The following is a 22,524-nucleotide window of genomic DNA, read 5'->3' as shown; positions in this document are numbered from 1 at the left end:
TTGATGTCACAGCCAAGATATCAAAACCAAATCTGAAAGCTACAATTTCTCCCATGAAACAAATTATATTTCAATATTTATGTACATCTTTTATCAATATGTAAAATTCTAATTTTACAAGAGTTTACATATCTGAAGATCGAAATTTAATTCTCTATCAGAAGGGGAGAAGACAACAGCAAATGTATTTAAATAAACAAGGATCTCATGACCTAGGTTGTTGCATAGTGTAAGCTAATTTCATTAAAATACTGATAAGTCTATATAATTATCAACATTACAACTCACTAACGTAATCATACACACTTGCAAACTGTACATCCCCTAAGTAAATAGCTCATAAGTATAATGAAAAACTTGCAATATCCTTGTCCTCACCAAGGCCTGACTTCTTTTGAGCTGTACGAATGAATAAAACAAAGATTAAATTACAATCATAGAGTCATAGACAAGTACAGCACAGAAACAGACCCTGCGGCCCATCTAGCCCATGCCATGCCATTTAAACTGCCTACTCCCATTGATTTGCACCAGCATTACAGCCCTTCCTACCTCTGCTATCCATGTACCTATCCAAACTTCTCTTCAACATAGAAATCTAGCTCGCGTGCACCACTTGTGCTGGCAGCTTGTCCCACACTCTCACAACCTTCTGAGAGAAGTTGTTCTCCCTCATAGTCCCCTTAAAATGTTCACTTTCCCCCTTAACCTATGACCTCTGGTTGTAGTCCTAGCCACCCTCAATGGAAAAAGACTGCTTGGATTTACCCTATCTATACCCATTATAATTTTGTATACCTCTGAATAATTTCCTCTCAATCTTCTACGTTGCAAGGAATAAAGTCATAGCCTATTCAATCTTTCCTTATGACACAGGTCCTCCAGACCTGGCAACATCCATGTCGATATTCTTTGTACTCTTTCAACCTTATTTACATTTTTCCTGTGGTAGGTGAACAAAACGGCACACACTGCTCCAAATTAGGCCCCACCAACGTCTTATACAACTTCAATGTCTTATACAACTTGACATGGTACAAACCAACAGCTAAACTATACAGCCAACGTTTAAATTATGGACAGTCTGTGGTTACCATTAAGATAGGCCTTTGTCGGATAGAAGGATGAAGTTAGGAAGTAACAATGTTGAAGTAAAAGTATTAACCAGGTGGCCACACCATTACATACTAGTTACACAGTACTTACAAATGGAAAAGCAACCTAACTGTGATATTAAACACAACATCTGATGCACAGAGGTGTCATGTAAAGTTGCCAGAAAAAGTAACAAGCTTGAAAATCAGGAGCAGTTTAGAATTCAGCAATAAAGGACCAATTGACTGATTGGTCCTTTATTAGTCATTGATTGAGAGAACAAAAAAAAAAGCTTATAAAGCACAGGAAAGAAAATAGAAGTAGACAGTAGAAGTTTCTAAAGGCATGGAAAAAGAAAATAGTGAAGTGTGGGCCCTTTACAGTCAGAAATTAGAAAAAAAAATATGGGGAATAAAACAAATAAACAGATACTTTGGTTCTGCTCTCATGGAAAATGGTGCAGATAACTTAAAAGTAATGGTAAGGAACCAAGAGCCCAAAGGAAGGGTGAAATTAAAGAAAATTAGTATCAGGCAATAAAGAGAGTGGTACAGATATTAATGAGGCTGAAAGGTGGTTAATCTACAGGAGTGATCCCCGAAAGAGGAAGCAATGAGATGAGTGGATAGAGTGGCTGTCAGCTTCAAAACTTCAATGGATTTCAAAGTAGTTCCTGCATGTTGGAGAATGTAAGACGTTACCCCAGTCTTTAACAATTGCAACCTTAATGGGGCACCAAATTAGCCTTTCCACAGGGCTGTGATTGTGCAGTTAAGACTCATAGAGTAAAAGTTCAGCACAGAAACAGGCCCTTTGGCCCATCTTGTAGACATCACTGAATCATGACTAAAAGAAGATTATAGCTGGGAGTTTAATGTCCAACGATACACATTGTTTCAAAAGGACAGGCAGGAAGGCAGAGGGGGCAGTGATGCTTCGTTGGTAAAAAATTTAATCACATCATTAGAAAGAGGTAACATAAGGTCGGAACATGTTGAATCATTGTGGATAGAGCTAAGGAACTGCAAAGGCAAAAACACTCTAATGGGGGTTGTATACAAACCCCCAAACAGTAGTAAGGATGTGATCTATAAATTACAACAGGTCAGAGAAAATGAATGCTGAAAGAGAAATGTCACAATAGTCATGGGGGATTTCAATATGCAGGTAGATTGGAAAGATCAGTTTGGTGCTAGATTCCAAGAGGGAGAGTTTCTGGAATGCCTAGGAGATGACTTTTTAGAGCAGCTTGTGGTTGAGCCCACTATGGGATCAGCTATTCTGGATTGGGTGTTGTGCGATGAGATGGAATTGATTAGGGAGCTTAAGGTAAAAGAACCCTGAGGGGAAGGTGATCATAATATGATAGAATTCACCCTGAAATTTGAGAAGGAGAAGCTAAGATCAGATATATCAGTATTTCAGTGGAGTAAAGGTAATTAAAGAGGCATAAAGAAGAGTTAGCCAGAAAAGATTGGGAAAGAACACTGACAAGGATGATGGCAGAGCAGCAACGGCTGGAATTTCTGGAAGCAATTAGGAAGGCACAAGATATATACATCCCAAAGAGGAAGAAATATTCGAAAGGCAAGGTGACATAACTGTGGCTAACAAAAAAGCCAAAGAGGGGGCATATATTAGAGCAAAAATGTTAGACTGGAAGGCTTTTAAAAAGCAATAGAAAGCAACTAAATAAAAGTAATTAAGAAGGTAAAGATGGAATTCAAAAGTAAGGTAGCCAGAAATATTAAAGACGATATCAAAAGTTTCTTTAGATACATAAAGCGTAAAAGAGAGGCAAGAGTGGATATGGGACCACTGTAAAATAATGCTGCAGAGGTAGTAATGGGGGACAAGGGAATGGCGGATGATCTAAGTAAGAATCTTGTTTCTGCCTTCACTGTGGAAGACACTAGCAAAATGGTATCAGGAGTCTAGATATCAGGAGTCATGAAGTGTGTGAAGTTACTATTACTAGAGAATATTCTTGGGAAACTGAAAGGTCTGAAGGTAGATAAGTCACCTGGACAAGATGGTGTACACCCCAAGGTTCTGAAATGTCAACCCATTCTTCAAGAAAGGAGAGAGACAGAAGAAAGGAAGTCTGACCTCAGTGTTGGGAAGATGATGCAGTCGATTGTTAAGGATGAAGTCTCAGGGAACGTGGAGGCACACAATAACAAAGTGTGCATGGTTTTCTCAAGGGAATATCTTACCTCACAAATCTGTTGGAATTCTTTGAAAAAATAACAAGCAGAATAGACAAAGGAGAATCAGTGATGGTGTGTATTTGCATTTTCAGAAGGCCTTTGACAAGGTGCCACACATGAGACTGCTTAACAAGCTATGACCCCCATGGTATTATAGGAAAGATTCTAGCATGGATAAAGCAATGGCAGATTAGCAATAGACAAAGAGTGAGAATAAAGGGCACATTTTCTGGTTGGTTGTTGGTGACTAGTGGTGTTCTACAGAAGTCTGTGTTATAACTGATTGTTTTTACATTACATGTTAATGATTTGGATGATGAAATTGATGGCTTTGTTGCAATGTTTGCAGATGATATGAAGATAACTGGATGGGCAGGTAGTTTTGAGGAACTAGAGAGGGTACAGATGGACTCAGACAGATCAGGAGAATGGGCAAAGAAGTGACAGATGGAGTACAGTGCTGGGAAGTTTATGGTCATGCACTTCGGTAAAAGAAATAAAAGGGTTGACTATTTTCTAAATGGAGAGAAAATACAAAAACTGAGGTGCAAAGGGACTTGGGAATCCTTGTGCAGGATTCCCTAAAGCTTAATGTGCAGATCGAGTCTGTGGTGAGGAAGGCAAATGTGATGTTAGCATTCATTTGAAGAGAACTGCAATATCAAAGCAAGGATGTAAAGTTTAGACTTTATAAAGCACTGGTGAGGGCCCACTTGGAGTACTGTGAGCAATTTTGCATCCCTTATCTTAGAAAGATGTGCTGAAACTGAACAGGGTTCAAAGGAGGCTCAGGAAAATGTTTCCAGGATTTAATGGCTTGTCATATGAAGAGCATTTGATGGATCTGGGCCTAGATGCTCTTCAGAAGAATGAGGGGTGACCTAAATGAAACCTATCGAATGTTGAAAGGCCTTGAAGCCGTGGATGTGGAGAGGATGTTTCCTATAGTGGGAGATTCTAAGAGCAGAGTACACAGCCTCAGAATAGAGGGGTGTCCTTTTACAACAGAGATGACGAAGAATTTCTTCAGCCAGGGAGTGGTGAATCTGTGGAATTCTTTGGACAGGCAGCCGTGTAGGCCAAGTCTTTATGTGTATTTAAGGCAGAGGCTGATAGATTGTTGTCTGGTCAGGGCACGAAGGGATATTGGGGGGGGGGGGGGGGAGGAAATGGATCAGCCATGAAGAAATGACAGAGCAGACACAATGGCCTAATTCTGCTCCTGTATCTTATGGTCTTATCTAGTCCATGGTAAACCATTTATACTGCCCACTCCTATCAACCTGTATCAAGACCACAGTCCTCCATACTCCTACCATCCATGTATCTATCCACACTCTCTTAAACATTGAAATCATGCTCATACACCACTTGTGCTGGCAGCTCATTCCACACTTTCATGACCGTCTGAATGCAAAGTTTCCTTTCATGTCCCCCTTAAACTTTTTCACCTTTTAACTCTTAACCTATGACCTCAAGTTGTAGTCCCACCCAACCTCAGTGGAAAATGCCTGCTCGCATCTATCCTATTTATGCCCCTCATAATTTTGTATACCTACATCAAATCTCCCCAAGGAATAATGTCCTAACCTATTCAATCTTTCCTTATAACTTAGGTCCTCCAATCCAGGCAACATCCTTGTAAATTTTCTCTGTACATTATTTTTATTTTTCCTGTAGGTCAGTGAACAAAACTGCATACAATATTCCAAATTAGGCCTCACCAACATCTTATACAACTTCAACATAACATCTCATCTCTTGTACTCAATTCTTTTGATTTATGAAGACATCACTTTCAATGAATTGCGGACCTGTATTCCCATATCCTTTTCTTCTTACTTTATCTACACATGAAGGATGTCTGACACCATAGCCAAAGAACCAGAAATTCCAGCCAGTCAAGCTAATGAAAGAAGTCAGGCACCGTTCTGAGTCGTGACATAGAAGCACAAGAGAAAATGAGTCATGGAGAGGTGACTACAGCTCTCATTCTAGTGACTGTCAAGAAAGTTCTGCCATTATCACTACATAAGCTGGTCAGAACTCTGGCAACATTCTTAAGTATATTAATTACAATCTATTTTATTTTAGGTCATCAGATACTGTGAGTCAACTGACGCAACTGGAAACCTATCAAAAGGAAATTAATATCTTATGCACAGTACCTTCAACTTGGGAGAGCTTCAGCCTAGGCTCTGCAAACTTAGCAACCTTCACTGGTGTTGACTTTATTTCTAGACACAGAAAGGCAAAGATGACCAACTGACACAATGTAAATATTCAGATCCTCTAAATATTAAGTTAAGCAAGTCATGATATAGTAAATGATATAGTTGAGTTTCGAGTTATAACTTGCATACTTGGATATTTTCCCTCAACCATTTTAATTGTCAAGAATGTTATTGATTTTAAGTATGCAGTTCATATTGCAGTTTAGATCAGTGGAGTCGTCTGTACTCAAGGAGCATTGACTAATCCAAATGAACGTGCCGACGCTGTTACAGGCTTCAGCCGCATGCGTGTGGGGAACTGGGAAAAGTGGTCAACTCAGGTGTTCTTGAACTGGAAACCATGGATGAACTAAGAGATCCACTGTCTAAGTCCAAGACTATGGTATCCAAGTTGAGTGACCCTGAGCTACGCAGGAAACCTAGGTCCAACCATCACAAAGCTATCAGAGATGTCAGAAGACAGCACAGGAGCAAACTAGAGTTCCAGACCAACTGTCAGTTGTGACAAAGCTTGCACACTACTGCAGGTTGGACAATAAAGTCAGGCAGCATCATTGACAACAGCACATCCCACCCAAATGAGTTTTGGAGTTACAAAACATAACAATTACATGGTGCTAACAATCTAAATATGCCCTTTGATTGCTTCAGCCATAGAACACTACAGAGTCCTATGAAGATAGAATCTTAATTTACCTTTACACACTGGGACTTTACCATCCCAACCTGTAGCAGTACATACTCGGTAGTTCTTTCCCACCATCAGGAATCTAAGTCAAAGAAAAACAAGATATTAAAGTAAAATAAAAATTCCAGTTGTTAGATTATGAGCCAGCAATTAAATGAAAAAAATGTTCAGTGTACACACTTGAAAGACAGCTACTGAATGTAATGGATCAATGCCTGAAACCATTACAATTGGCCATACAAGGGAAAATAATATATTGGAGAGGGAAGAGAACAAGTCAAAACCATGGATAATTCCAAGAGAGACCCCTTACAGACTAACAAACTCAGATTTGTTTATTTATCACATGCACATCTAAACATACAGTGAAATATGTCATTTGTGTCAACAGCCAACACAACCAAAGGATGTGCGGGGGTGGGGGGGGGGCAAGTGTACCCACACATTCTGTCACCAACACAACATGTCCACCATGTTTGGCAGAACAACATAAATAACAACACCAACAGAACACCAGCAAAACAAGCCCCTTTCCTCCTTCTTATTCACACACATGCAGAGAAGACAGTTCTCCAACCCAAGACAGGTCAACTCTGAGCCTCCAACAGACTCGTGGGCTTGCAGACATGGGACTAACTTGTTTTACTCAGCTGCCTGAAGTATTGCTGCAGCTTGGACCATTATTCCAAACTGCATAACACACACAAAGTGCTAGAGTCAAAAAGTCAAAATTGGCGTTACCTATCACCTGCCAGCTTGCACTCCTTCCCATCCTCCCACCTTCTTACTTTGGCTTTTGTCCACTTCCTTTCCAATCCTGATGAAGGGGCTTGGGCCAAAACACAGACTGTCTATTCCTCTCCATAGATATTGCCCGACCTGCTGAGTTCCTCCAGTATTTTGTTATGCTACTTTGGATTTCCAGCATCTACAGAATTTTTGTTATTTATTCCAACCTTCACTTTGAATTAATCAGGAACCTATAACATCTGATACTGAGGCACTGTATTATAGATTAGTTACTAATTACAATAAGTTTGGTTGCGTGGTGAAGATACGACTCTGCCAAAGGAGATGCAAAGCACTCCTTCTCTCCGCTAGCCTGCAAGGTCTAGCATCTGCTTAGCACCGCAATCAGGGTCACGTGAAGCCATGAGAGGAAATGGTGGATGGTCATATGAGCAGCTGGTGCATATCGCAGATCCTGGTTATGCGACTACTGACACCAGACAGACAATCTCTAAATATGGATTGGGTCACCTGTCTTTTGTAAAGCCTCTCCCAGAAGAAAGCAATGGCAAACTACTTCTATAGACGAACTTGCCAAGAGACCATGACCATCATACAACACAGCACATAATGATGATGATGATGAAATCCTGCAGGCTGTTGGGTGGTGTAATATAGTATAATCTCATTAGCATGGTCATACCTTTCTTATTTCTCAGTTCTACCCATAAAGCCTTACTAGAAGAGTTTTGACATTTTCCTTGCTGGTAATGCTACCTCTTCCCTTTAATCCACTCTATCACTTCTAAGTCAGTGGAACCCCAGAATACTGAGCTGCCTCTCCTGCAACCAAGTCTCACTAATGGTTACAATGTCATAATTCCACGTGCTGATCCATGCCCTAAGGTTATCTGCCTTTCCTACAGTAGTCCTTGCATTCAAATATTCGCAACTCAGAACATTAGGCATACCATGTCAACCTATTGATTCTTGACTTCTGGTCTTAATTTGGTGAAATTTTCAATCATTTCATCCAAGTATTTAATATTAATTGGAAAAAGTTGATGTATACTGGGCTAATGAAGGAGTCATAAATGATTCTTTTTGATTATCTTCTTTGCAAAAGAAATGCTTTCAGTTTGTTATTAGATCAAATAATTACACTTAAGAAAGCCATTTCTCATGTTCCCCTTCCCCCACTCCTCCATCTGTCTTTTGATATGACGTGGTTGACATGACATTGCAGATAACATTAGCAGAGTTCTTGGTGCTCAGTGATAAATGATGGTCATCTTATTGAAATCCTGTGTTCTAAGAGATTCAAGACCCTGACGTGATACTTGACATTTTATTACCAACATAAGTTTATTTGTCCCTTTTAATGCATCAGATTTTGTGCATACGAATCATAAAAAATGTTATCATTGCAGCATGTCTCACTTCGACAGCCATAGCTAGCACATGCTATGGTGAGAAACCTGTGATTGTTTTCTACTTTTTGCTCTTGATTCATAGATTTAAAACATGACTTCGGATCTATTTTGCACTTTTTTAGATTTCTGAACATATTTCCTCTTGGAATTGTGTTCAGAAAGGAAGCTGAAAAGCAGTACCTCATGGGTAGTAACCTCTGCTGTCTCTGCCATCCGCAAGTGAGGGCAAGAATAGGATGATTTATTTGATAGATTAATATGTGACTGAGGAACTGGTGTAGGCAGCAGGCTTTCAGATCTGTGGATCACTGAAATCTCTTCTGGAGAGTATGACATAAGGTGGTTTGCCCCTGAATTTGAGGAACCAATTTCCTTATGGTTGAGATGTTGAGGAGTGTTGAGACTAGTTTGGTGGGAGGATGGAATCCAGCGAAAGGTTCAGAGGACAGGGTTTTTGATGTACAGGTAAATACAGTGAGTAGAGAGTCTGTGAGGAAAGATAAAGCTAAACTGCAGACAGTGGGATGGGTTGAATGTGTCTATTTTAATGCAAGAACAAGAATGACGAATGTAGAGCATGGGTCAATACATGGAACCTTGATGTTGTCACAGAGTCATAGAAAAGTACAGCACAGAAACAGGCCCTTTGGCCCATCTGGTCCCAGCTGAGCCACTTAAACAGCCTACTGCCACTGACCTGCACCAGGACCATAGCCCTCCATACCCCTACCATCCATGCGTCGATCCAAAATTCTCTTAAATTTTGAAATTGAGTTTGCATGCACCACTTGCACTGGCAGCTCATTCAACACTCTCATGACCCTCTGAGTGAAGATTCTCCTCGTGTTGCCCTTAAACTTTTCACCTTTCACTCTTAACCCATGACTTCTTGTTATAGTCCCATCCAACCTCAATGGGAAAAGCTGCTTACATTTACCTTATCTACACTCCTGATAAATTTGTATACCTCTATCAAATCTCTTCTCAATCTTCTGAGCTCCAAAGAATAAAGTCCCAACCTATTCAATTTTTCCTTAAGTCTCAGGTCCTCCGGACCCAGCAACATCCTTGTAAATTTTCTCTATACTCTTTCAACCTTATTTACACCTTTCCTGTAGGTAGGTGACCAAAACTGCTCACAATAATATAATGTGGCTGTCACAAGGACAGGAATGGCTACTCGTATATCCAGGGTTTAGATGTTTCAAGGAAGAAAGGAAGGAAAAGAAAAGAGGTTGGGGAGTAGCACTGCAAATCGAGGAGGGTATCATTGTTGCAGCAAGGGAAGATACCAACTGATTGAGTGTGGGTGGAAGTCATAAAGGTACATAATTCACCAGCACCAGAGGAACTGCACCTAAGGTTCAGAACTAGAGTTCTGACAGAGGTAGCATTAGAGATTGTGGTGGCATTAGAAATGATCTTTCAAAAATCATTGGACTCTGGCATGGTGCCAGGGACTAGAAAATTGCAAATGTTACTCCACTCTTTAAGAAAGGAGGAAGGCAGCAGAAAGGAAATTATAGACCAGTTAGCCTGACCTCAGTGGTTGGGAAGATGTTAGAGTCAATTGTTAAGGATGAGGTGTTGGAGTACTTGGTGACACAAGACAAGATAGTACAAAGTCAGCATGGTTTCCTTTCAAGGAAAATCTTGCCTGAAAAACCTGATGGAATTCTTTGAGGAGATTACAAGTGGGATAGACAAAGGGGATGTAGTGGATGTTGTATATTTGAACATTTAGAAGGCCTTTGACAAGGTGCCACACATGAGGCTGCTTACCAAGTTAAGAGCCCATGGTATCACAGGAAAGTTACTAACGTGGTTAGAGTATTGGCTCCCCCTCCCCCTCCTACTTTCAAATCTCTTACGATCTCTTCTTTCAGTTAGTCCTGACAAAGGGTCTCGGCCCGAAATGTCGACTGTATCTCTTCCTATAGATGCTGCCTGGCCTGCTGCGTTCACCAGCAACTTTTATGTGTAGAGCATTGGCTGACTGATAGGAGGCAGCAAGTAGGAATAAAAGGATCCTTTTCTGCTTGGCTGCCAGTGACTAGTGGTGTTCCACAGGGGTCGGTGTTTGGACCACTTCTTTTTATGCTGTATATAAATGATTCAGATGGAATAGATGGCTTTGTCGCCAAGTTTGCAGATGATATTAAGATTGGTGGAGGGGCAGGTAGTGTTGAGGAAACAGGTAGGATGCAGAAGGACCTAGACAAATTAAGAGAATGGGCAAGAAGGTGGCAAATGAAATACAATGTTGGAAAATGCATGGTCGTGCACTTTGGTAGTAGAAATAAATGTGCAGACTATTTTCTAAACAGGGAGAAAATCCAGGAATCTGAGACGTAGAGGGACTTGGGAGTCCTTGTGTAGAACACCCTGAAGGTTAACTTGCAGGTTGAGTCGGTGGTGAGGAAGGCAAATGCCATATTAGCATTCATTTCAAGAGGTCTAGAATACAAAAGCAAGGACGTGATGCTGAGTCTTTATGAGGCACTGATGAGGCCTCACCTTGAGTATTATGAACAGTTTTGGGCCCCTCACCTTAGAAAATATGTGCTGGCACTGAAGAGAATCCAGGGGAGGTTCACAAGGATGATTTCAGGAATGAAAGGGTCATCATATGAGGAACGTTGATGGCTCTGGAATTACTCGCTAGAATTCAGAAGGATGAGGAGGGATCTCATTGAAACCTTATGAATGTTGACGTGATAGAGGTGTACAAGTTGATAAGAGGTGTAGGTCAAGTAGATAGCCAGAGACTTTTCCGCAGGGTAGAAAAGAGGGTATAATTTTAATGAGATTGGAGGAAAGTATAGGTTGGATGTCTTCTTTACAGAATTCTTTACAGAAATTAGCAGGCGTGTGGAATACCTGTCAATTTGGGGTAGAGGCAGATACATTAAGGACTTTTTAGAAACTCTTACATAGTCACATAGATGATTGGAAAATGGAGGGCTATGTTGAAGGAAAGGGTTATATTGATATTAGAGTAGATTAAAAGGACAGCACAACATTGTGGGCCAAACAGCCTGTACTGTGCTGTAATGTTCTATGTTCTATGTCATGTGAACAGTTGGTGCATATCACAAAACCTGGTTATCACTGATGCCAGGCAGGCAATCTCTGAGAAGTACTGATAATGGCTGGGGTCACCCACCTTGTAGACACTGCCCAGAAGAAGGCACTGGCAAACCACTTCTATAGAAAAATTTGCCAAGAACAATCATGGTAACCATAATCACCTATGTCATATGACACAGCACATAATGATGATGATGGCTAACTAAGTGCTTCTTACTTTATAATACTGTCAGACAACTCAAAGCAACAAGTATGACATCAAGAAGCCCTGGCAACCTGGTTTTATTAATATCACTTCTACCAAGGTACAGCAAAAAACTTGTCTTGCATACATTCCTAAGTTCAAATCAGTACGCAGTGCACTGAGGTAGAACGAGATAAAACAAGTTGAATGTAGAATAAAGTGGAACAACCATAGGGTGCAATGCAGGAAACAATAAGATGCAAGATCACAGCCAAGATAGATTGTGAGGTCAACAGCCCACTTTATCACCTTATCAGACCGTTCAATAGGAAAGAAGCTGTCCATGAGCCTAGTGGTGTGTGCTTTCAGGTTTCTGTATCTCTCCGCAAAACTGAAGATGATTACTTCAGAAGGAAAACATTCCAGTGGTGGAGACATACCGTGCACAGAGAAAGATGGCTCCTGGTTACTGAAGGTCAACAATTGCAGCCCCAGGATGTCACTGTAGGAGTTTCTTAGGGCAATCAAACTCAAAGTTGAGCTTATTGTCATATACGTGTATGAAACAAATGCAATGAAAGGCTTAGTTGTGCAACAGCAGCATATGCATCAAATAAGTAGCACTCACAAAATATAAAATAAACATAAACTATACACATTTTTTTACAAGAAATAACACAATTAGAGCAAAAAAAAATTTATACTTTATACTTTATTGTCGCCAAACAATTGATACTAGAGCGTACAATCATCACAGCGATATTTGATTCTGCGCTTCCCACTCCCTGGAGTACAAATCAATAGAAAATATTAAAAATTTAAATTATAAATTATAAATAGAAAATGGAAAGTAAGGTAGTGCAAAAAAAAACCGAGAGGCAGGTCCGGATATTTGGAGGGCACGAACCAGATCCGGGTCAGGATCTGTTCAGCAGTTTTATCACAGTTGTAAAGAAGCTGTTCCCAAATCTGGCCATACGAGTCTTCAAGCTCCTGAGCCTTTTCCTGGAGGGAAGAGGGACAAAAAAATGTGTTGGCTGGGTGGGCCGTGTCCTTGATTATCCTGGGAGCACTGCTCCGACAGCGTGTGGTGTAAAGTGAGTCCAAGGACGGAAGATTGGTTTGTGTGATGTGCTGGGCTGTGTTCATGATCTTCTGCAGCTTCTTCTGGTCTTGGGCACAGTCAACTTCCATACCAGGTTGTGATGCACCCTAGAAGAATGCTTTCTACGGTGCATCCATAAAAATTAGTGAGGGTTTTAGGACTTCTGCTGACTCCCAGATTCCTCAACATTACCTGCCCTTCCACTTACCTTGAAATTGTCCACAAACTTGGTCACAAAACCATCAATTGCATCATCCAAATTATTGACATATAATGTGAAATGAAGTGGTCCCAACACTGACCCCTGCGGAACACCACTAGTCACTGGCAGCCAAGGGTTGGCAAGGACATGACAAATGAATGATGGGAGTAGAGAAAAACTTAAATAGTCAAACTTCCTTCGGAAGTTAGAATAGATCTAGAGATGGTAAGAGGGAGCAATTTCAAATTTCTGGGTGTCAAGCTCACTGAGGAGCTAACCTGGTCCCAACATATCAAAGCAGCTATAAATAAGGCCAGACAGTGGCAACTCATTAGGAGTTTGAGGAAATTTGGTTTGTCATCTAAAACACTCAAAAACTCCTATAGATGTACCATGCAGAGCATCTTTCAGGTTGCATCGCTGTCTGGTGTGGGGGTGGTGCCTACTCCACAGGATCGAAAGAAGCTACAGAAAGTTGTAAAATTAGTCAGCTCCATCTTGGGTACTAGATTTCTTAGTATCCAAGACTCCAAGACATCTTCAAGGAGCGATGCCTCAAAAAGGCTGTGTCCATTATTAAGGGCCCTCATCACCCAGAACATGCCGTCTTTTCATTGTTACCATCAGGAAGGAGGTACAGAAACATGAAGGCACTCACTCAGCAATTCAGGAACAGCTTCTTCCCCTTTGCCATCCAATTCCTAAATGGACCCATGAACACTACTTCACCACTTTTTTAATTATTTCTATTTTTGCACTATTTTAATTTATGTTATATATATATATATGTTTGTGTGTGTGTGTGTGTGTGTGTGTGTGTGTGTGTGTGTGTGTGTATGTATATATATATATATATATATATTTACAGTAATTGATTTTCTTATTTCTTTTTCTCCAAATTATCATGTTTTACATGGTACTGCCTCCGCTACGTTAACAAATTTCACAACATATGCTGATTCTGATTCTGGACTGGGGTCCATGTGGATTGGTACATGTGGAGATAATAGGGAAGGTCTGTAGTCTGGAAAGCAAGCTCCTGGCAAAGCGAATAGGCACAGTGGTGGTATAAGAAGAGTTTGATATCACATCAAATTCGGCATTCATTAAGAATGAAAGCAGAGTTGAGACCTCTGTTGAGGAATGATTGTTCAGGGTCAGGGAAGGGAAGAGAGAACAGTGGGAGATGGAGTAAGGAAAAGGGATGGGGTTAGAGGAAAGAGCAGAGGGTGCAAGATCAGGAAGTGTACTGGAAATCAAGCTTGCAATCTTTACTCATTCATTTCACCATCTTCTCTTCAATTTCAGATCACTCTTTTATTTTGTTACATTTGGACGTGAAACATAACTGCTTCTCTCTCCACAGATGCTGTATGACCTGCTGTTTATAACATTTTCTGTTTAATTTCTAACGTCTACATTTTTTTTCATTTTCATTATCCAAAAACTCACCCTTTTTCACAATAAAAAATGGCTCTACTTCCAAAGGTAGTATTTGCTGCCACAGAATATCCATTCACTATCTCTCCTGGATATCCACAGTTCTTCGCTACACAAAGATAGAAAAGGGAAATAGTAAAGGCATTGCATAACATCAGGATCTCCAACAGCTTTTTGATGCAATCGACAGAAATGTTTTGCTGTGAATTTTCCAAATTTGATCTCCCATCTAGACAAATTAAAGAGATAATTTGTAACAAGTACATTGAATTATTTTCAATAAGCAATAATGAAACCTCGGAGGGTGTAAGCACAGCCATCTGCATTATGGGTACAGTACTAGCCTCCCCACCACTGAGGACACCATTCAAGTAGTAACATCCATCATTAAGGACCCCCATCACCCAGGACATGTCCTCTTTACACACACACATCATATGTGAGTGATGATAAACCTGGTTCTGATATGGGTCTCTATTGTGTCTATTGTGCACTGAGAGTGAGAAGGGGGCAGGGAGAGGGGAATCATGGTTGGGAAAAGGGGAAGGGAGAGGGCAGGGAGTGGGAAGCACCAGGGAGATATCCTGTAATGATCACTTGTTTGGAATCAAATAACCTTGCCTGGTGTCTCAGGGCTGGCTGAGTCTACCTCGCAATCCTGGCACTCCTTCTCTGTCACCTGTCCCACACCTCTCCTGCGGCGCTCCATCCCCGCCATTCCCAACATCCTTGCTCCCGACGAATTTATAAACTTGCTCTCTGCTCCATGTTGATAAATATAGTACTGTGCAAAATTCTTAGAGATATACAGTATATACCTGACTTTAGCACAGTACTGTACATATATAAAATTTATATATTTTATCTTGCACTACTCCCCCGCAAAACAACAAATTTCATGACATATGTCAGTGATAATAAACCTGGTAGAAATGAAGCACAGTGAAATGCAGAACACCTCATGGACCTCCTAAACCAACTTTACTCACCACAGTACAAACTCCCAAGCTGTGAAATTGGCCTGCAGACCAGGTACGTAAGCATCAATGACCTTGAACACAAAATCCTACAGATAGTAGTGGATACAGCCCAGTCCATCATGGGTAAAACCCTCCCTACCATTGAGCACAACAACATGAAAAGCTGTCGCAGAAAAGCAGCATCCATCATCAGGGCCCCTCACCTCCCAGGACATGCTCTCTTCTCACTGCTGCCATCAGGAAGAAGGTACAAGAGCTTCGGGACTCTCACCACCAGGTTCAGGAACAGTTACTGCCCCTCAGTCATCAGTCCCTTGAACCAGAAGGGATTACTTCACTGGACCTATCACTGAACTGTTACCACAACCTATGGACTCACCTTCAAGGACTCTTCATCTCATGTTCACAACACTTATTGCTTATTTATTTCTTTTTCTTTTGTATTTGCACAATATGATGTCTTTTGCACCTTAGTTGTTCGTTCATCCTGTTGGGTGCGGTCTATCATTGATTCTGTGTAAGCCCGCAAGAAAGCAAATCTCAGGGCTATATATAAGACCATAAGACATAGGAGCAGAATTAGGCCATCTGGCACATCGTGTCTGCTCCACCATTCAATCGTGGCTGATCCTTTTTTTCCCTCCTCAACCCCAGTTCCCAGCCTTCTCCCCATAACCTTTGATGCCATATCCAATCAAGAACCTATCAATCTCTGCCTTAAATACATCCAACAACCTGACCTCCACAGCTGCATATGGCAACAAATTCCACAATTCACCAAGCTATAAAATCTTTCCACATCTCCGTTTTGAAAGGGTGCCCCTCTACCCTGAGGCTGTGCCTTCTTGTCCTAGACTCTCCCACCATGAGAAACATCCTTTCCACATCTACTCTGTCTAGGCCTTTCAATATTCAAAAGGTTTCAATGAGATCCTCCTCATCCTTCAGAATTCCAGTGAGTACAGACCCAGCGCCATCAAACGCTCCTCGTACGATAACCCTTTCATTCCTGGAATCATCCCTGTGAACCTCCTCTGAACTCTTTCCAATGCCAGTACATCTCTTCTAAGATGAGGGGCCCAAAGCTATTCACAATACTCAAGGTGAGGCCTCACCAGTGCCTAATAAAGCCTCAGCATCACATCCTTGGTCTTGTATTCTGGACCTCTTGAAATGAATGCTAACATGGCATTTGTCTTCCTCACCACTGACTCAACCTGCAAGTTCAGCTTCAGGGTGTTCTGCATAAGGACTCCCAAGTCCCTCTGCATCACAGATTCCTAGATTTTCTCCCCGTTCATAAAGTAGCCTGCACATTTATTTCTACTACCAAAGTGCACGACCATGCATTTTCCAACATTGTATTTCATTTGCCACTTTCTTGCCCATTCTCCTAATCTGTCTAAGTCCTTCTGCATCCTACCTGTTTCCTCAACACTACCTGCCCCTCCACCAATCTTTGTATCATCTGCAAACTTGGCAACAAAGACATCTATTCCATCATCTAAATCATTTATATACAGCTTAAAAAGAAGTGATCCCAACACCAAACCCTACGGAACACCACCAGTCACTGGCAGCCAACCAGAAAAGAATCCTTTTATTCCCACTCGCTGCCTCCTACCAATCAACCAATGCTCTAACCATGTTAGTAACTTTCCTGTAATACAATGGGCTCTTAACTTGGTAAACAGCCTCATGTGTGGCACCTTGTCAAAGGCCTTCTGGAAGTCCAAATATACAACATTCACTGCATCCCCTTTATCAATTCTACTTGTAATCTCCTCAAAGAATTCCAACAGGTTTGCAGGGCAGGATTTTCCCTGAAGAAAACCATGCTGACTTTGTGCTATCTTGTCTTGTGTCACCAAGTACTCCATCACTTCATTATTAACAATTGACTCTAACATCTTCCCAACCACTGAGGTCAGGCTAACTGGTCTATAACTTCCTTTCTGCTGCCTTTTTCCTTTCTCAAAGAGTGCAGTGACATTTGCAATTTTCCAGTCATCTGGCACCATATGACCTGGAGTCCAATGATTTTTGAAAAATCATTTCTAATGCCACCACAATCTCTAATGCTACCTCTTTCAGAACTCTAGGGTGCAGTTCCTCTGGTCCGGGTGACTTATGGACCTTTAGGTCTTTCAGCTTTTTGAGCACTTTCTCTCCTGTAACAGTAACTGTACCCTCTTCTCTTCCTTCACACACTACAACATCAGGCTTACTGCTAGTGTCTTCCTCAGTGAAGACTGATGCAAAATACTCACTTAGTTCATCAGTCATCTCCTTGTCCCCCGTTATTATTTCTCCTGCCTCATTTTCTAGCAGTCCTATATCCACTCTCATTTCTCTTTTATTTTTAACATACTTCAAAAAACTTTTACTATCCACTTTGATATTATTTTCTAGCTTGCTTTCATATTTAATCTTTTCTCTTCTAATGATCTTTTTTACTTGCTCTCTGTAGGTTTTTTAAAACTTCCCAATCCTCTACCTTCCCACTAATTTTTGCTTTGTTGTATGCCCTTTCTTTTGCTTTTACAATAGCTTTGACTTCCCTTGTCAGCCATGGTTGTACTATTTTACCATTTGAGTACTTCTTAATTTTTGGAATACACACGTCCTGCACCTTCCTCATTTTTCCCAGAAATGCACACAATTGCTGCTCTGCTGACACCCTGCCAGCAGCTCCTTCCAATTTACTTTGGCCAACTCCACTGTAATTTCCCTTAATTCCTTTAAATACTGCTACCAGCTTTTTCTTTCTCCCTATCAAATTTCGTTGAACACAATCAGATTGTGATCACTGGTTCCTAAGAATTCTTTTACCTTAAACTCCCTAATCGCCTCCGGTTCATTACATACCACCCAATCCAGTATAGCTGATCCCCTACTAGGCTCAATGACAAACTGTTCTAAAAAACTATCTCTTAGGCATTTAACAAACTCACTCTCTTAAGATTCATTACCAACCTGATTTTCCCAATCGACCTGCATGTTAAAATCTCCCATGGCTACCATAACATTGCCCTTTTGACTCGCCTTTTCTATTTCCTGTTGTAACCTGTGGTCCACCTCCCAGCCACTTTTGGGAGGCCTGTATATAACTGCCATCAGGGTCATTTTACCCTTGCAGTTTCCTAACTCAACCCACAAGGATTCAACACCTTCCAATCCCATATCACATTTTTCTACTGATCTGATGCCATTCTTTACCAGCAGAGCCACACCCCAACTCTGCCTACTTTCCTATCCCTCTGATACAATGTGTAACCTTGGACATTCAGCTCCCGGTTACAACAATCTTTCAGCCACGATTCAGTGATGGCCACAACATCATATCTAGCAATCTGTAATATTGCAACAAGATCATCCACCTTATTTCCTATACTGTACTATGCGCATTTAGATATAACACCTTGAGTACTGTATTTGCTATCCTTTCTGATTCTGCATCCCTAATAATTTGATACTCAGCCTGTTGGCTGCAACTGTCTCATCACCTCCCTGCTCTTCCTGACAATCTGACTGCACGCTATCTTTACTTTTTTACCATTTGTCCTCTCCAAAGTCTCTTCACTCCAGTTCCCAACCCCTGCCAAGTTAGTTTAAACCCTCCCCAACAGCTCAAACAAACCTGCCTGTGAGAATATTGGTCCCCCTCGGGTTCAGGTGCAACCTGTCACTTTTGAACAGGTCATACCTCCCCCAGAAGAGGTCCAAATTATCCAAGAACCTAAAGTCCTGCCCCCTGCACCAGCTCCTCAGCCAAGCATTTATCTGCCAAATAATCCTGTTTCTATCCTCAATGGCATGTGGCACAGGCAGCAATCCAGAAATTACTACCTGGGAGGTCCTGCTTCTCACTCCCTACATAACTCTCTAATTTCTCTTTTCAGGACCTTACTGCTCTTCCTTCCTATGTCATTGGTACCAATATGTACCAACACATCTGGCTGCTCCACCTCCCTCTCCAAAATGTTGTGGACGCGATCGGAGACATCCCTGACCCTGGCACCTGGGAGGCAACATACCATCCAGGTGTCACATTCACGTCCACGTCCACAGAATCTCCAGTCTGGTCCCCTCACTAACTGGAAGCAAATCTTACAGGTAAATGTCCTTAAAACAGGCTGGCTTGTTCTGACAGAGATTTGCAGCAATTTCTCTGATCTCTTTGATTATCCAATTTCGGCTTCTTAACCACCTCTGAATTTTATCACTCCACTATTTCTAACCAGCTCTGATGGATTCTATCTGGTTCTTCCCTTATGCCTCATCACTTGCCAGCGTCAAGTGTCCCAAACAGATAAAGCAGCTTCTGTATTTCTTCAAATCCAGTGTGCTGGAGGTTTGAAGATAACTTTCATTGCCATTTTCCCTCTGTCAGATGATGTGAAGGAATGTACTTGAAAAGTATTTTCAAATAATGCAACTCCTAATCTTTTTGGAAAATCCTTACTTCATTATCTAGAATCAAGGAGGTAAATCTTCTCAAGTCTCATTCCTAAAGGAGAGGTGCTGGGCACGCTTTTACACAGAGAGTGATGGGTGCCTGGAATGTGCTGTCAAGGTGCAATGTGGAGGTCAATATGACAGAAACATTCAAGAGGCTCTTACGACGTGGAATGAAGGGAGCTGGACCATGTGTAGGCAAAAGGAATCAGTGTAATTGGGTATCATTAGCTTAATCAGTTCAGTACATCACAGGCCAAAGGGTCTTTCTGTGCTGAACCGTTCTGTGATCTATGGTCTAGAGTTACTTTTATGCACCAGGGAAAGAAGTAGGACACACAGAATCACTATTGAGAACAGTGTACAGTCATTACTGTAAAACAGTTTATAGAAAACAAACATTCAAACTAAGAAGCATACCTATACACATTGGAGGAGTCCAGTTCCACTCTCCAGTCTCACTACAAGTGAGATTGACTGCACCTTGTAATGAATAGCCTGCATCACAGGAGTACACTGCGACTATTCCATACTCCCACTGTTCTCCGCTGGGTGGTGACGGAACTATCCCATTGCTAATTGGTGGAAGAGGAGCGCATCTGACAGCTGAGGATAAATGAAACATCGTTAATGCTCTGAAGAGAATTCCAGATGAAAATGTTATCTTTTGGGAATTGCCACTGTAGGGTCAGGTTTCAATTGCCCCTGCTGCCTGTAAGGAGCTTGTACATTCTCCCTGTGATCGTGTGTGTTGCTCTGGTTTCTTCCAACATTCCAAAGATGTATGGAAGGCAAATTAAAGGCAGGCAGGGGCAAGCACAGTGGCCATCATCGCAGTAGCTGTCGTCTGAGTGGACAGAGTCAGTGGTGATCTTGAGGCTTTAGTTCTTCGTGGCTTCAGTCATCACAGAAAGCAAAGAAAAGCTCTAGGTTCAGTTTTTTTTTGTCTTTCCTTCTTTACATCTGCTCAGTTAGGACAGTAAAGTTGCTAGGCAGGATAGTGGAATGTTCCTCTTGCGGGATGTGAGAAGGCAGAGTGACCTCCAGTACCCTTGACGACTACAACTGCGAGAAGTGCGTCCTGATGCAGCTTCTAATAAACCACGTTAGGGAGTTGGAGCTGGAACTGGACTCTGGATAATTTGAGAGGCTGAAGGTGTGATAGATAGGACATATATAGAGGTAATTAAACCCAAGCTGCAGGACACAGAAAACTAGGTGACAGTCAGGAAAGGGAAAGGGGTTAAGGAGCCAATGCATAGTACCCTGTGGCCATCCCCCTCAACAACAGGTACATCACTTTGGATACTGTTAGGGAGGTTGACCTAACATAGGAAAGTCAGTGGTCAGGTCTTTAGCACTGAGTCTGCCTCTCTATCTCAAAAGGGGACAGGGGGAGAAAAGGCACCCTGTGGTGATAGAGGATTTGTTAGTTAGGGGAACAGACAAGAGGTTCTGTGGGCAAGAATGAGATTCCCAGGTGGTATGTTACATCCCAGGTGCCAGAGTTCGGGATATCTTGCGTCAAGTCCTCAGCATTAAGTGGGAGGGTGAACAGCCAGAAGTCATGGTCCATGTAGGTATCAATGATATAGATAAGTGATGGGGTTCTGCACAGGGAGTTCAGGGAGTTAGGTGCTAAGTTAAAGGGAAAGACCTCCAGGGTTGTGATCTCAGGATTGCTACCCATGCCACATGCTAATGCCAGAACTAGGAAGATTTTTTACAATTTAATTCATGGCTAAGGAGCTGGTGTAGGAGGGATGACATAAGATTTTTGGATCATTGGGCTCTCTTCCAGGGAAGGTAGGACCTGTACAGATCAGACAGTTTGCACCTGAACTGGAGGAGGACTAATGTCTTAGCAGGAAGGTTTGCTAATGCTGCACAGTAAGATTTAAACAAGAGTTGCAGGGGGATGGGAACCAGAGTGCCAGAACAGTTGGTGGAGAGGTTATGGAGGCAGATGTTGGCAAGACAGTTAGGAATCAAAAGGTTGCACATGGTACAACTAGTGTCTTGAGCTGCATATATTTCAATGCAAGAAGTATCGTAGGAAAGGCGTATGATATTACAGAAGATGAGGGAGCTGGTTTGCAAACAGAGGCAGTGTGTAGTGTAGTGAGGAGAGGCTGTTGATAGGGCAAAATTGCAGTCAACAAGGTAAAAGGTGGACAAAATCAAAAAGGGTGAATACAGGACTGAAGGTGTTATATTTGAATGCATGCAGTATACGGAATAAGGCAGATGAACTTGCAGCACAGTTGCAGATTGCCATGCATGATGTTGCAGGCATCACTGAATCATGGCTGAAAGAAGATTGTAGCTGGGAGCTTAATGTCCAAGGATACACATTGTATCAAAAGGACAGGCAGGAAGGCAGGGGGAGCGGTGTTGCTCTGTTTGGTAAAAAATTAAATCAAATCATTAGGAAGAGGTGACACAGGCTCAGAAGGTGTTGAATCATTTGTATAGAACTAAGAAAATGCAAAGGTAAAAAGACCTTGATAGGAATTGTATACAGATCCCCAAACAGTAGTAAAGATGTGGCCTACAATTTACAAGGCTGCTTAACAAACTACGAGCCCAAGGTATTGCAGGAAAGATTCTAACATGGATAAATCAATGGCTGAGGGAATAAAGGGAGCCTTTTCCGGTTGGCTGCTGGTGACTAGT

The 22,524-nt window shown here is 41.6% G+C and overlaps 1 protein-coding gene across 4 annotated transcripts in view; it reads right to left on the bottom strand.

The window, feature by feature from the left end:
* LOC140209566 (complement component receptor 1-like protein) overlaps nt 1-22,524 on the bottom strand; it is a 63,018-nt gene that overhangs the window by 6,000 nt on the left and 34,494 nt on the right. For all 4 annotated transcript variants that reach the window (XM_072277839.1, XM_072277838.1, XM_072277841.1 and 1 more), the window contains 4 exons: nt 20,269-20,454; nt 14,423-14,519; nt 6,236-6,309; nt 5,474-5,542 (listed from right to left, as the gene is read on the bottom strand). In XM_072277839.1, the coding sequence (XP_072133940.1) occupies nt 5,474-5,542; nt 6,236-6,309; nt 14,423-14,519; nt 20,269-20,454 (426 nt within the window). The remainder of the gene's footprint in view (nt 1-5,473; nt 5,543-6,235; nt 6,310-14,422; nt 14,520-20,268; nt 20,455-22,524) is intronic.

This window comes from Mobula birostris, chromosome 14 (genome assembly GCF_030028105.1).
Source record: "Mobula birostris isolate sMobBir1 chromosome 14, sMobBir1.hap1, whole genome shotgun sequence".
NCBI lineage: Eukaryota > Metazoa > Chordata > Chondrichthyes > Myliobatiformes > Myliobatidae > Mobula > Mobula birostris.
Note: the sequence above shows the minus strand (reverse complement) of the source record. Positions and strands in the feature narration are given on the sequence as shown.